The sequence below is a fragment of the Equus przewalskii genome, chromosome 6, assembly GCF_037783145.1.
Source record: "Equus przewalskii isolate Varuska chromosome 6, EquPr2, whole genome shotgun sequence".
Classification (NCBI taxonomy): Eukaryota; Metazoa; Chordata; class Mammalia; order Perissodactyla; family Equidae; genus Equus; species Equus przewalskii.
Genome location: NC_091836.1, coordinates 98,898 through 111,812, shown reverse-complemented (window position 1 = coordinate 111,812; position 12,915 = coordinate 98,898). Strand labels below are relative to the sequence as shown.

The window sequence follows — 12,915 nt, the reverse complement described above, 5'->3', positions numbered from 1 at the left end:
CTGCTCATGTGCCCTGACTTCTTTCTGCCCCGTCTTCTCGAGACGTCGCTCTCAAAGCCCCTACTTCTCCCCACGCCCGACGCCCCCTCCAGACCTTCCCCCTCTCGGCTCCTGAGACGCTGCCCCCCGGGGAAGCCCCGTGCCCCCGACCCCTGTCTGACTTCCCACAAGCGTGGAGGCAGCTGTCCGCCAGAGGCCCCCCGACGCTCGCCGCCCCACCAGGGTCTGGATCTGGGGGGGTGCTCTCTCTGCAGTCAGCAGGCCCCCCACGCCCTGGGGGCCTGAGAGCTGTGGGGCGTAGACACCACTCTGCTCTGCCTGTAACTGGGGACGAAGCCACCGAAGGCAGAGCCAGGAGGGGACTCAGATGCCATGTCCGTTACTGCAGAGACATGGAGGCAGAGCCGCCCGTCCGTCCGTCCATTTGTCCATGATCTGTCCTCCCACCTCCCCCCATCGCTCACCATCCACCCATTCACCTGTCTGCCCATCCATCCACCATCGATCCTCCCGTTCATCTGTGATTCATTCCACTCATCGGTCCATCCAGCCACACCCCCCATCTAATGTTCATTACTGCACCTGCACTGAGTCCCTCTCATCTGCCGGGACCTCTGGTGGGTAACGGGGATGTGAGTGACCAAGGCAGACCTGCCTTCACGAAGTTGACAGTCCAGTGACCTCGGTCAGCAGGTCACCACTCAGTGTGTAATGTCAGCTGGGAAAGGGGAGCCCTGGAGCTTAGGAATCCAGGGACTTCAGGAGGGTTTCTCTGTGGGAACGACACGAGACTGTGATCTGGAGGGTGAGTCGAGACCCCAGGTAAGGACAGAGTTCCAGGCAGAGGAATGGCATGTGCAAAGGCCCTGTGGTGTGTGGAGCACAGCACATTCAGGGGTTGGAAGGATGGACAGAAGGATGTGGCTGGAGGTGAGGTCAGAGGGGCAGTGGGGTGGAGGACACAGCTGGGGTGAAGCTTGGTGCCCGGGAGAGCTGCCAGGGCCCTCTGAAGGACAGAGGTGGCGAGATTCCCAAGAGGGAAATACACTGTTGGGGGCAGGATACGAACAGGCGGCTGGGAGGGTGCATGGGGTCTGGACCAGGGGAGTGTCAGGAAGTGTCAGATTCCCGAGGTTTCTAGTTCCAGGGAAGGGTCTAAATGCACTTCATTCATTCATTCATTCATCCATTCATAGCCCTGGGTCCTCCAAGGCCCAGGCCCCCCCCACAAAGTCCCTGTTTAGCCCTCCAGTGGGGCCTGTGCTAAGACCGCACAAACTCAGGGTGCCCGACTTCTCCCCGCCTCACAGCTGAGGAGGCTCGGGCTCAGGGGCAGGCGGCTTGTCCAGGGCCACACCACTGGGAGATGGCCGAGCTCGTCACTTCCCCATCCTGCTCCCTGAGCTGGGAAAGCCAGGTCTGGGGTGCCCTTGGTGATGGGGGCCAGGAGCCTGGCTCCAGCTGGGCCTCCACACCTGTCTCCTGCCCCATCCTACGCTTGGTTATTCAGTCAACCAATGCTCCTTGCCCCAGCCTCGCCCTTGGACCATCGTTTGCCTTCTCTGAACTGGGTGCTCTGCAGAACCTGGCCCCTTCCTGTGCCTCAGTTTCTTTAACCTGGAAACCGGGGGTAGCGCTGTCCCCCCAGCAGGTTAGCCTGTGCCTTGTCGGGCTGGCTCCCTCATGGGAGCTCGCAGACAGGCCTTTGTTCCCTTTTCCAGGGGAGAAGACCAGCCCCATGGCTCAACGCTGTTCCTCGGCCCTCAGGCCCCTTTTCTCCCTGTGCCTCCTCCCAGCCTGGCTGCTGGATGCTCTTTACGACTGAGCCTGGCTCACGCCTCCTCCTGCCCCTGCCTGCGACCCGCCACCTCCCCCTCCATTCAGGGGTCCCTGGGGGTGTTGAGGACCGAGGCTCCTTGACTCAGGGCAGGCGGGAGGGGTGGTCCGTGCCGCCCAGCCTGGGCCTGAAGCCTGATTCCAGGAAGACTGCAGCTCAGGGTGTGGGGGGTCCTGGGGGGGCTGCCACAGGGCTCTGCGGAGGGGGCAGGGCTTCCTGTTTACCGACCTCCACCGAGCCACCTAAGCAGATGTCAGGCAGCATTCCCGCCCCCCCCCCAGCCCCACCCCTCCCAGGGTGGGGTCTGCAGAGGCCCACAGGGCAGGCATGGTTCTGGGTACCCCTCCCCTCTGGTCATCAGTTTCCCCAGCCCCCTAATGTGATGGGGTGGGGGATGGGGTGGGCTTCTTGCTGAGCTGGGCTGTGGTGGGGTCGCTTCTGGGCCTGGCAGGGCCTCCCCTGGCTGTGTCCCTTTCCTCACCAGGAGTGGTGTCTGAGAGGAAGACGACCAGCACTCAGGTCGCACACACTCTGGGCCCCTGTTCTAAGCGCCTCGCCAACAGTAACCTGTCAAATCCTCTCTCTGACGCTGTGATGCAGAGATGGTTTTTATGCCTGTGGACTCCCGAGGCGATGGAGGCAGAGAGAGGTTTGGACACTTGCCAGAAGTCACACAGCAGGAAGTGCAGGCACCAGGATTTGAACCCCAGATTAGTGTCCCCAGTTACTCAGCACAGGAACCAGCGCGGAATGGATTCACTGCCTCCTCCCCCACCGAGCGGGGAGGAGAGACCTTGCCCCCACTGGGCAGAGGTGAGTGGGGAGTTGGGCCCCAATGCCCAGGCCGGCCTGTCATGAGGACACCTGGCGCCACCCTCCTCGCAGGCCCGAGCCGATCACTCCCCTTCCTGGGCCCCACTGTCGCTGTCCCTGCAGTAGAGGAGGGAGGCTCGTGGCCCCTGAGCACCGCGCCCCCCCCCGCCCCCGCACCCCGACTCCGTGCCTGCCCAGGAGAGAGCACTGTTCTAGGAGTGGTGCCTATTTGTCCGTTTGTCCAGCAGATGTTTATTAGAGACTCAGCGTCTGGGGGCCCTTCCTGCTGGCAGCTCCAGGCCCACTCCACGTTAGTCCCGGCCATACTCATCTTGCTGGCTCCTCACAAACCCAGACTAGACCTGGGACTGGTCCACCTTGGGTCCCACAAGGGGAAACTGAGGCTGGGAGGGAGGAAGCAGGGAAGTAGATCACAAAGCCGCCGGGCAGGCATCCGTCCTGGTCTTGCCCTCGGCTTCCCCACCTGCGAACAGCATGGGGCCTCTGCCCTCGGCTCGCATCACAGTTTCCTGTTGCATCTTTGTCCCGGGAGCCACCAAAGCTCCAGTCACCGAGTGCCGTGTGCCTGTGGGGTCCCGGCCCCGGGTGCATCGCAGGGCCAGGAGCACGGCCCTCGTCACAGCTGTGAACCCAGCGTCCAGGTCACTGTCCAGCGCCCAGTCGTGCTCAGTACACGAAGGAGGGGCCCCCTCGCCGGCCTCATGGGCGGCCCGGGCAGCATATGCCGGTCCTGTTTCTAGAAGGAAACCCTCTCCTCTCTCGTCTACAAACGGGGCAGCAGTGGGACCACCCACCGGGTGGTTGTGAGAACCGGAGGGGGGGCGGCGGGACGTTAAGAGCTGCACCGCGGAAGCGCTCAGTAATAAATTCAGCTGCGTTGTTGTTGCTGCTGTCATTTTACTCGTCTTAGTAATGCGGGAAGCTGCTCAACGGAGAAACGGCCCCAGCAGGTGCGGGTCTGTGCCCACCCCCCGAACTGAGGCAGGGGCTTGGGGTTTCTGGGGTCCCCGACTCCGCGGGTCCGCAGGCACGACGCTGGGGTGGCCGCGAGGGACCACCTGCACCCCTCCCACCAGCGCGTGTGTCCGGCGGAGCGCGCGCGCGGCCCTACTCGGAGGAATACGGCGGCGCGGGGCGGCTTCCCGCCGGTGAATGAGCGACTGCGCGGCGCCGCCGTGTGGACGCGGCCCCGGCCTCGGCGCCCAGACCCTGAGTGTCCGCGGGACGCGCCCAGCTCCGGCCACCACCCGGACAGGTGCGTTCAGGGCCCCCAGGTCCGCGGGGGCCGCTGGGACCCCACCCCCACCCAGGCTGAGTCGGGGGGGCGGGGGGCGGGGGAGGGGGGAGGAGGGAGGGTCGGCTCCCGCGCGGGGGGGGGGTCCCCCACTCGCCTCCCTCCCTCCCCCCACCCACCGGATGCCCGGACCCTAAGCCGGGCGGGAAGCCACAGGTGGATGGGAGCTGGGGGGGAGCGGGGCTGGCACAGCCGGGGTCCCCTGGCGCCCTGGTGGTCTTCCCTGCAGACTGAGCGCGACCCTTGAGAAAGCGCATTGGGGTCCTCGAGACGCGGGTGGGGACAGAGGGGCCGCTGTCCCCCAGGAGCTTCCTAGGAGTCGGGGCTCCGCTCCCACCCCCCTGGGCTCCGCGTCGGCGCTGGGAAGTTGAGCGGGTCCCTCCGGGGAAGGGAGGGGAGGGGACTGGAGGGGCTGGGGGGGCAGGAGGGAGGGGAGGAGACGGGAGGGGGAGAGCCCCCCCACCCCGTCCTGCGCCGCAGCGCCGACGACACTCCGGAGTGCCCCTGCGGCCAGGCCGTGTCCCGCAGCCCCCCCCCGCTGCGTGCGGGAGCCCCTCTTCCCGCACCGGCGCGTGGGGGCCTGCAGTCCTGACCCCGCTTCTCTCCGCGGGCCCCGCAGACCCCTCCTGGCCTCCCGCCTGCGCCCCGATGAAGAAAACCAACATGTGGTTCTTGGAGCGGCTCCGGGGATCCGGGGAAGACGGCCTGGCGGGGGCCGAGGGGGGCGACAGGGCCTCCCGGGGGCCCCTGTACAGCAACGTGCTCACGCCCGACAAGATCCCCGACTTCTTCATCCCCCCGAAGCTGCCCGCCGGCCCCGCGGAGCCCGAGGCGCAGGCTGAGCCGGGCCCGGCGGCCGCGGAGCAGAGTCCGGCCGCGCCCGCGCCCCGCCGCGCCCCCCGGAGCCCGCGGCTGCCCGCGCGCCTGGCGGCCGAGAGCCGGAGCCTGCTCAAGGCGGCCACGCGGCACGTGATCCAGGTGGAGAGCGCCGAGGACTGGCCGGCGGAGGAGGCCGCCACCAACGCCGACCCCCAGGCCCAGGGCGCCATGTCCCTGCCCTCGGTGCCCAAGGCACAGACGTCCTACGGCTTCGCCACGCTGGCCGAGAGCCCCCACACGCGGCGCAAGGAGTCTCTGTTCCACAGCGAGCACGGGGCGCTGGCCCAGGTGGGCTCCCCGGGCGCTGCGCGCCGTCGGGGGGGCGCCAAGGCCGACGGGGGCGACGGGGGCGCTCGGGAGGCCGGGGGGGCCCTCATGAGCCCCAGCCGCTGCCTCAGCGGAGGGGAGAGCGACACGGGGTCCTCGGCAGAGTCCTCCCCCTTCGGGTCGCCCCTGCTCTCGCGCTCCGTGTCGCTGCTCAAAGGTTTCGCCCAGGACAGCCAGGCCAAGGTGAGCCAGCTCACGCACTCGGTGGGCCGCCACGGCTCCCTGTCGGCCGACGACAGCACGCCGGACACCAGCCCCGGGGCCCGGCGTCGGCCGACCCGCAGGGCCGCCGCGGAGCCCAGCCCCGAGCCCAGCCCGGCGCCGCGCGCGGAGCACACGGTGCGGATGGGGCTGCGGGGCAGCGTGCGGCTGCTGGCGGAGTACGAGGCGGCCCAGGCCCGGCTGCGGGTGCGGCTGCTGGCGGCCGAGGGCCTCTACGACGGGCTGGGCGACGCGCGCGGCATCCACTGCTGCGTGGGCCTGTGCCTGGTGCCCGGGAAGCTGCAGCGGCAGCGCAGCACCATCGTCAAGAACAGCCGGCACCCCGTCTTCAACGAGGACTTCTTCTTCGACGGCCTGGGGCCCGCCAGCGTGCGCAAGCTGGCCCTGAGGATCAAGGTGGTCAACAAGGGCAGCAGCCTCAAGCGAGACACCCTGCTGGGGGAGAAGGAGCTGCCCCTGACGGCGCTGCTCCCCTTCTTGTGAAAGCCCCCCGCCCCCCACCCTGGGGCCTGGGCGGGAGGCGGCCGGTCCTGATGCTGAAGGCGGCCGGGGTCCTGGGTTGCCGACGACGAGCAAGCGGGCTGCGATGTTTCATGGATTAACTTCTGAGAAGGAAGAGAAGGGGCCACTTTGCAGGGCCGAGCGTCCCCCGTGCCCCGAATCCCAGGCCCCCGGATGCCACCTCACCTTGTCAGAGTCCTAGGACCTGTCCTAGGAGGTGGCCAGCCCGAGCCGATCCAAATCTCCTCTGTGGACGAGCGTCCTCCGCCCCCAGGCCCGCCAGGTGCCCCCGAGGGCAGTGCCAGGCCTGGTTCTGCCAACGGCGCCCAGGGGGCTGCAGGGGGCACCTCCTCTGGCTAGGTTGTGCCTGGGCAGCCCTCGGTCCTCCAGGCTCCTGGTGGAAGAGGGCGGGGCGGGAGGCAGCCATGGAGGACGTCCCCGAGCTCCTCTCTTGTCCCCAGGAGCCGCATGACCTCCCCTCGGCGTTTTCCTCCTGCGCCTTCTCCGCTTGCTGTTCAGGTGCAGACCCGCCTGGCCAGTCCACCCGCGCCTGCTGGGGGCCCTGGGGCCCTGCTGGGCGTCGGGAGCCCCCTCCCCTGGGGGGTGTTGCTCAGAAGGGGCCCAGAGAGCAGCCCCAGCCCGTGGCCCATTCCTCCCGTCCCTCCGCGCTGGGGGCCGCTGGGGAGGGAGGCCCAGTCACCGGCAGCCGTGGCTCTCACTCCACGTGTGTAAATAGGTCTCGGTCAGGGTGGGCGGGACACAGGAGCCGCTGGGGGACCCTGGTTGTGGCTTTTCATGCTGCTAATTGTTGTGTCTCGTGTGGGTCCTGGAACGGTCTCCGTGGCGGTTTTCCAGCTCATCGAGACGGACCAGGCGGGCTCTGCCCCTTTGCCTCTCTCGGGCTGCCTGCTGAGCACCGAGGGACCAGGGCAGTCCGTGGGGGCCCTGGGGGTCCGTCCCTGCTCATCGTCTCCCCTCACTCTGCAGCCTGGGGACCACCCAGGGCCAGCCTCGTGGGTGGAGGCGGACGCAGGGCCCTGCATGAGTTCATCCGATGCCTGGAGCTGGCCCCCCATCCCTGCCCGGCTCTCCCCGGGCCCGCATTTCACAGCCCCTGCGCTGTCTGGTATCTGTGTTCTGACCTGACTGTAGGTAAACCTTGAAGAGGCCCTCCCCCAAGCGTGTCTGTTTATAAATGTTGTTCTTAGTGCAATAAAGGTGTTCTGAGGATGCGGGGGTGGAGAGCTGCTCGCTCGGCTGTTTAATAACAACAGGAATTCTGCTGTGAATTCCAGCGAGGATGGCAGCCCTCGGTCCATCGAGCAATCGGGGAAGCCCCTTGACCCTCTCGGCCGTGGTCTCTCCCACTTGTGGGGGCTGCCGGGGACCCCAGGCCGTGCTGTGACCGCAGCTGAGGTTGTTCAGCTGGTCCGTGTGGGGGTCCTGTCCTCACCCTCCGTCCGCGTCACACCCGCAGGGCAGAGGCCACTCACGTCCCGTCCCTCGGATGGGGACAGCGGTTCAGTCACCTGCCAGGGCGGCCTGGCCGACGGGAGCCTGGCCTTGAACCCACACCCTCTTTGTGGCCACCAGAGGGGTAGACACCAGGGTCTGCCCCTTCGGGCTCTGTCCACTTGGGGACAAAGACCAGATGTGTGGTGCCATCACTGACCGGGACCCCCTCAGACGCTGTCAGCTGCCAGGTGGGGATGCCCCCACCTGCCCCTCGTCCTTCTCTGGTCTGCCCAGGCCACCCGGTCAGACAGGAATCAGATAACAGGTGTTGGGACCTCCGTCCTGCCCTTGTCGCACGACTTGGAGACCCTGGGACCAGGGTGGCCTGGACTTCAGACTGTCCCATCTGCGCCTTCACACAGGCTGGTCCCTCTGCCTGGAACGCCCCCCACCCCCAGCTGCTCCACCTTCAGGCTTCAGCTGAGATGGCACCACCTCCAGGAAGCCTTCCCACTCCTTGGCCGGGCCTTGCTCTGTGTCCCACATCCAAGTTCACGTGCCCTCTGGGGTCGTGTCCATCTCCAGCACCAGGTCTGGGATGCGTTTGCCTTGGTCCACGGTGACCCCAGCTCCAGCCGCTCTGGGCACCCAGGAGGCACTTGACCCGGGGGGCGAATGAATGGAGGGCCAGGGCCTGAGCCCATCTCTGGGCTCCTGCAGGGCTGCTGGGGACCTGGGCGCTGGCTGTGGGGGCTGGGGGTTCCCCTGCCCTCCCCCTCCTGCTTCCTGCTCAGTGGAAGGCTGATGTGGGGGAAGCGTGATGGGAAGTGGGGTCTGCGAGCTGGGGGTCTGGGACGACAGGGCCCCCATCACGGAAAGCTGGGGCATCATGAGCACGGGAGCAGGTCTGGGTGGCACAGGACGTCTCGGCCCACGGGAGCTCGAGCCAACGTGAGCCCCACTAACTCCAGGCCTGGTTCCACCTGAGAAGTGGGGAAACCGAGGCCCAGAGACTGGAATTAGATCAGCCGCCTTTGCTGACTCAGTCAGCAAGGATGTGGCCCTTGCTGGGCGCCAGCTCCGGGGGTGAGAGGCGGACGCGGCAAAGCCGGGAAGACAGCCGTTCCCCAGGCAGTGGCCACCCCGAGGCTCCGAGATGGGCGCCAGGAGCTTTGGGAAACAAGCGCAGAATCATTTCGTCCCGTCAGGGAGCCCGGTGGGAAGAGAGGCGTCCAAGCCACATCCTGGAAGATGCGGAGTCGTCCAGGCGACCTTCAGGGGGGCCCCCCGACGTGCCCCCTGGCCTGGCACAGCCAACACTGGCCGTGACAGAACTGGTGGGCTGGGTGGCCCTGCCGGGCTGGGCGCACTTCTGGGAGGACAAACACATCTGGGCATCCAGTCCCCCTGGCAATGGGCATTGATTAAACTCCTGCTGTGTGCTGGAGACAGGCTGCCTCGGTGAGCCTCAGGGAAGCCCCGCCAGGAAGCCCCCGTCACGGGTGGAGGAAGCAGGAGCCAGGACAGAGGGTCGGGACGTGGTCCTACTGCGTGCACCGCTGCCCCCGCTGTGTCTGCAGTTACCCGCTGGTTCTTCCCTCCTGGCCCCCTGCGTGTGCATCCGCTTCCCGGCCCAGGAGACCAGGGTGCAGGGGGTCCAGCGAGGGGCCGGCCTGGAGCCCGTGCGCCACAGGACGGGGGTGCGGCCACAGCCGACTGGGTCCCCTTGACTCTGGCTCAGAGCCGGGCTCCTCTGGGGTTCTCGGGCGGGCCGTGAGCGCCTTGTCCCCCCAAGTAGGGCCTCCTTGCGTCCCCCTCACACGGCCCAGGGCGGGTGGTCTCTCCCCACGGGTCCCCTGATCGGGGCCCCACTCCTGCTCCGACCCCAGCCCGGCTCCTTCTCTCACTTGTCCCCACGGGGCCCAGACTGTCAGGGCTGCCAGGAGCCTCTGCGGGGTTGGGGTCCTGAGCAGCCCTCCATCCGCCATGGCCGCCAGAGCAGCAGCTGACGAGGCTGCGGGTCCCAGGATGCGTTGCCAGGGCAACCAGGGCCTCCTCTTCCCCACCAGCCTCGTCGCTGGGCAGCCTGTGTGTCTGTGTGTGCGTGTGCGTACCATGTCTGCGTGTATGCACACAATTGCGTGCCTCTGCAGGTGTGTGCCATGTGCACATGTGTGGGCACGTTGGTGTAGACACATGCATGTGAGTGTCCTCGTGTGTTTGTGCACACATGCCACAGAGTGGGCCTAAACACAAGTGCACGTATGCACACGAGTGTAGCCGTGTTAGCAGGTTAGCATGTCTGCACAGGCTAGGCATGTGTGTTTCTCTCTGTGCATGTAGTGTGTGCGTGAGTGTCGCTATGTAACGTGTGACTGCACGCACGTGTGTGCCCGTGTGTGTGCTGTGGCTGCTCTGTGCCCTGGGATGTGGAGAGGACATCCCAGAACTAGTGGCTGGAGAAGGCCCCTCCCTCCGCTCTCCATGCTGGCTCTTTGGTGAGAGCCCCCCCATGTTCTCTCCCTCTGCCCTCAGGTCTCCACCCACCGCCCCGTCCTCAGGGCAGCTCCCCCCCCCCCGCCGTGAGGTCAGACCCCGTCTCCTATCCCTCCCTCGAATTACACACTGCTTTGTGATATCGATCTGATCAGAACCATCTGCTCTTCCACCTGCAGCTTCCTAGCACTGAGTCCAGGGTGCACACAAAGGAGGGGTCAGCACTCTCTCCTTCCAGCCCAGCTACCATCCCGAGTCTTCCGTCTCTCAGGGAGGCTGTGTGCATCCAGGGCCACCACTAGCAGGAGACATCTGATTTGTGCAAATCACAAAACAGTGCCTCTTTCTCAGAGTGGAGCCAGCACAGGGAACAGCAGAGCCAAGAGATGAGGAGTCAGATGCCTGGCGACCTTGTAGGCACCTGGATCCAGCTGTGCCTGAAGTCCATAAGTACGCACCATTTTAGTTCAAAGGGCCAATAAAGTTCCTTCTTTGCTTAAGCCAGTTTGAGTTTTTTTCCTCCAGAAAATACTAATATGATGAGCCACCCTTCTGAGGAAGGAGGAGCAGTGCTGACTAGAGGTGCCCCAGTCTGACAAGGGAAAAGGAAGCAGGAAAAGAAGGCAGCACCTGGAGGCTGGGATTTGTGCATCTCATGGAGCGGGAGAGGTGGCCCTGCTGGGAGGGAGTGAGCTTCCATCAGGGGTTAATCCAGGAGGGCGGTGCAGAAGGAGCAGAATCTAAGACAGGGAAGGAGATGGGGGCCCCAGGGACGTCCAGAGCTAGAGGGGGGCCTCGGAGACCCAGCCCACATGGGCCTCCTGCCCATCCCACCACAGCCTGGGCCGCACTACCCACCCCGGTCCACCCCACCTTCACCTCTGCCCCTTCTCTGAAACCTTCCATGGCTCACCATTGCCCCACAGCCTGTGAGCCCCACACCCCAGAAGCCTCACACTGCAGCCCACACGCCTCCTCCCCCACCTCCCCTGTGCCCCAGTCTGCAGCCTGGACACGTGCACCCGACATGTGCGGGAGCCGCCCCTGTGGAATTTGCGCCCGTGGTGCGTCCCTGCTGGGCACACGGCTCATTGGGTCCCGGGTCCCACTCAGAGCAGCGTGGCACCAGGGCGTCCCGGGCGGCACAGCACAGTGACTGGTAATTACAGGCTCCACCAAGCCCCCAACCCGTGTGAGTTCAATTAGGGTTTGCTTTTCTCTCGAGGCTCCGCGGGTGGGAGGGGACGGCTGCGTCTGACAGGAGAAAAATGGGTTTAACACAGAGGAGCCATGGAGGCAGCGCCTGCTCCTTCCTCCCCAGCTGGGTCAGGGCCTGGGGCAGCGTCTGCAGCAGAGGCTGCAGTCCTGGCTTGCTGGGCCTCAGCTTACCCCGACTACGATGGAGATGTCACCAGCACTTCCCTCCGGGGTCATGTAAGATGTGCACATCCTGTGCGGGGTCCATTCATCGAGCCCAGCCTGGGTGAGGGGGACGACCCCTGAATCCTCACCAAGACTCTGCTGACCCCATCCACACGCAAGGAAACTGAGGCACGGGGAAGTAGAGCGACCTGCCCAGAGCCACCAGCTGGCAGGTGGCAGGACGTGATTCGAACCAGTGCTGGGCAGACCCCAAGCCCTCGACCTCACCCTCACTGCCTTCCCACGTCCCTGGTCCCACGGCCCCACAGGCTCCTCCTCTCTCTGAGAGGCACCGGGCACCCCTGCCCTCCTGCCGGGGCCACACGGCCTGGGTTTGAATTCTGCCAAGTCAGGCCCTTCTCTGTGACTCAGTTTCCTCTCCAGCACCTTGTGTCCTGCCCTGTGTTGGTGGGGCTGGGGTGGGGGCTGGCCTGGCCATCGCACGGCAGGGAGGCCTGCGGGGCGAGGCTGTGCCTTATGTCCAGTGACCGGCAGAGGACCTAACCTGGCCCAGAGGGCTCTGGGGGGTGGTCATGTCACCCGTGATGGGCCAGCCAGGCCAGAAGGACCCCCACCCCGTTGTTAGGGCGGGGCCTGGGGTCACGGAGTCAGGGGACTGGAGATGGAGGGCGCCCGTGGGCGCCCGTGATGGAGCCCCAGGGCCCCCGCGGCGGGGGTCGAGCTGGAGCCTTGCCTGTGGGTCAGTGAGTCCTGCGAGCGCCTCCCAGAGAATCATGGAACCTGGGGTGGTTCTGGGGACCCAGAATTTGCATCTGGTGTCGGAAGTGGAGACGGACCCCTCGAATCTCCTCAGCTTGGCTGCCCCCCACCTCCCGCCCCAGCCTCTCCCGGGGGGAGCTCACGCCCGGGTGGCCGTGGTGACGCACGAAGGCCCCCAGCCACCTGACCGCCGCCAGGCCCCCCTCCCTCTCCGCTCCTCGTCTCCGAGTCCCCGGAAAAGGCCACCCCACGACCCACGCTCACCCCCAGCCTTTCCTCAGCTCCCCCAGACGAGCCACAGACACTCCTTCCTTATTCCTCGAAGTCAGGAAAGCGGCTCTGATCAGGGACTGCAGCCCCGCCCCCTCCCCCGCCTCAGTTTCCCCACGTGAAAAATGTGGTGCTACTCTTGTGCCCAGCTCTGGGGCTGGGTGACGGTGGAGTCGCATTTTCAAGACGTTGACATAGACCTTGTTCACACGTCCAGCAACCACGCGAGTCAGGGTTCCCCCGAGCGAGGGCTGAGGAGCAGCTCCGAGGCTCTGAGTCCCAGGGAAGCAGAACTGGTCAACACCTTCCAGGGCCACGAGGACAGAACCCATCCTGTCGCAGCTGCTTGGTCCTCAGGTGACAGTCAACCCACAATCCGTCGGCAAGAGCAGGGGGCGGGTGGAGAGCACGCTCTGGGGGGCCGGGGGCCCTGCAGTGGCCTGGCTGCTCAAGGCTCCAGGAGGGGGTCTCATGGAGCAATTTGACCCCCAGGGGACACCGGGCGACTCTGGGGACATCTGTGTTTGTCACACTGAAGGAGCTCCTGGTGTCAAGTGGGAGGGACCAGGGATGCTGCTCGAACCCCCACGGTGCCCAGGACGGCCCCACAGAGAGTGACCCGGCCCCAGAGGATGATCCAAATGCCACCGGGGCAGCA

The 12,915-nt window shown here is 66.1% G+C and overlaps 1 protein-coding gene across 1 annotated transcript; it reads left to right on the top strand.

The window, feature by feature from the left end:
* Positions 1 to 3,690: 3,690 nt before the first annotated feature.
* On the top strand, positions 3,691 to 6,016 carry C2CD4C (C2 calcium dependent domain containing 4C). Its single transcript, XM_070622192.1, has 2 exons — positions 3,691 to 3,926; positions 4,585 to 6,016. The coding sequence occupies exons 1-2, from the start codon at positions 3,824 to 3,826 to the stop codon at positions 5,874 to 5,876; spliced, it is 1,395 nt and encodes a 464-aa protein (XP_070478293.1). The 5' UTR covers positions 3,691 to 3,823; the 3' UTR covers positions 5,877 to 6,016.
* The last annotated feature ends 6,899 nt before the right edge of the window (positions 6,017 to 12,915 follow it).

Bases quoted from the DNA above. Each gene is read 5' to 3' on its own strand.
- C2CD4C (XM_070622192.1), top strand. From the start codon at position 3,824: ATGAGCGACTGCGCGGCGCCGCCGTGTGGACGCGGCCCCGGCCTCGGC. The intron at 3,927-4,584 runs GTGCGTTCAGGG...CGGGCCCCGCAG, and splicing joins TCCGGCCACCACCCGGACAG to ACCCCTCCTGGCCTCCCGCC.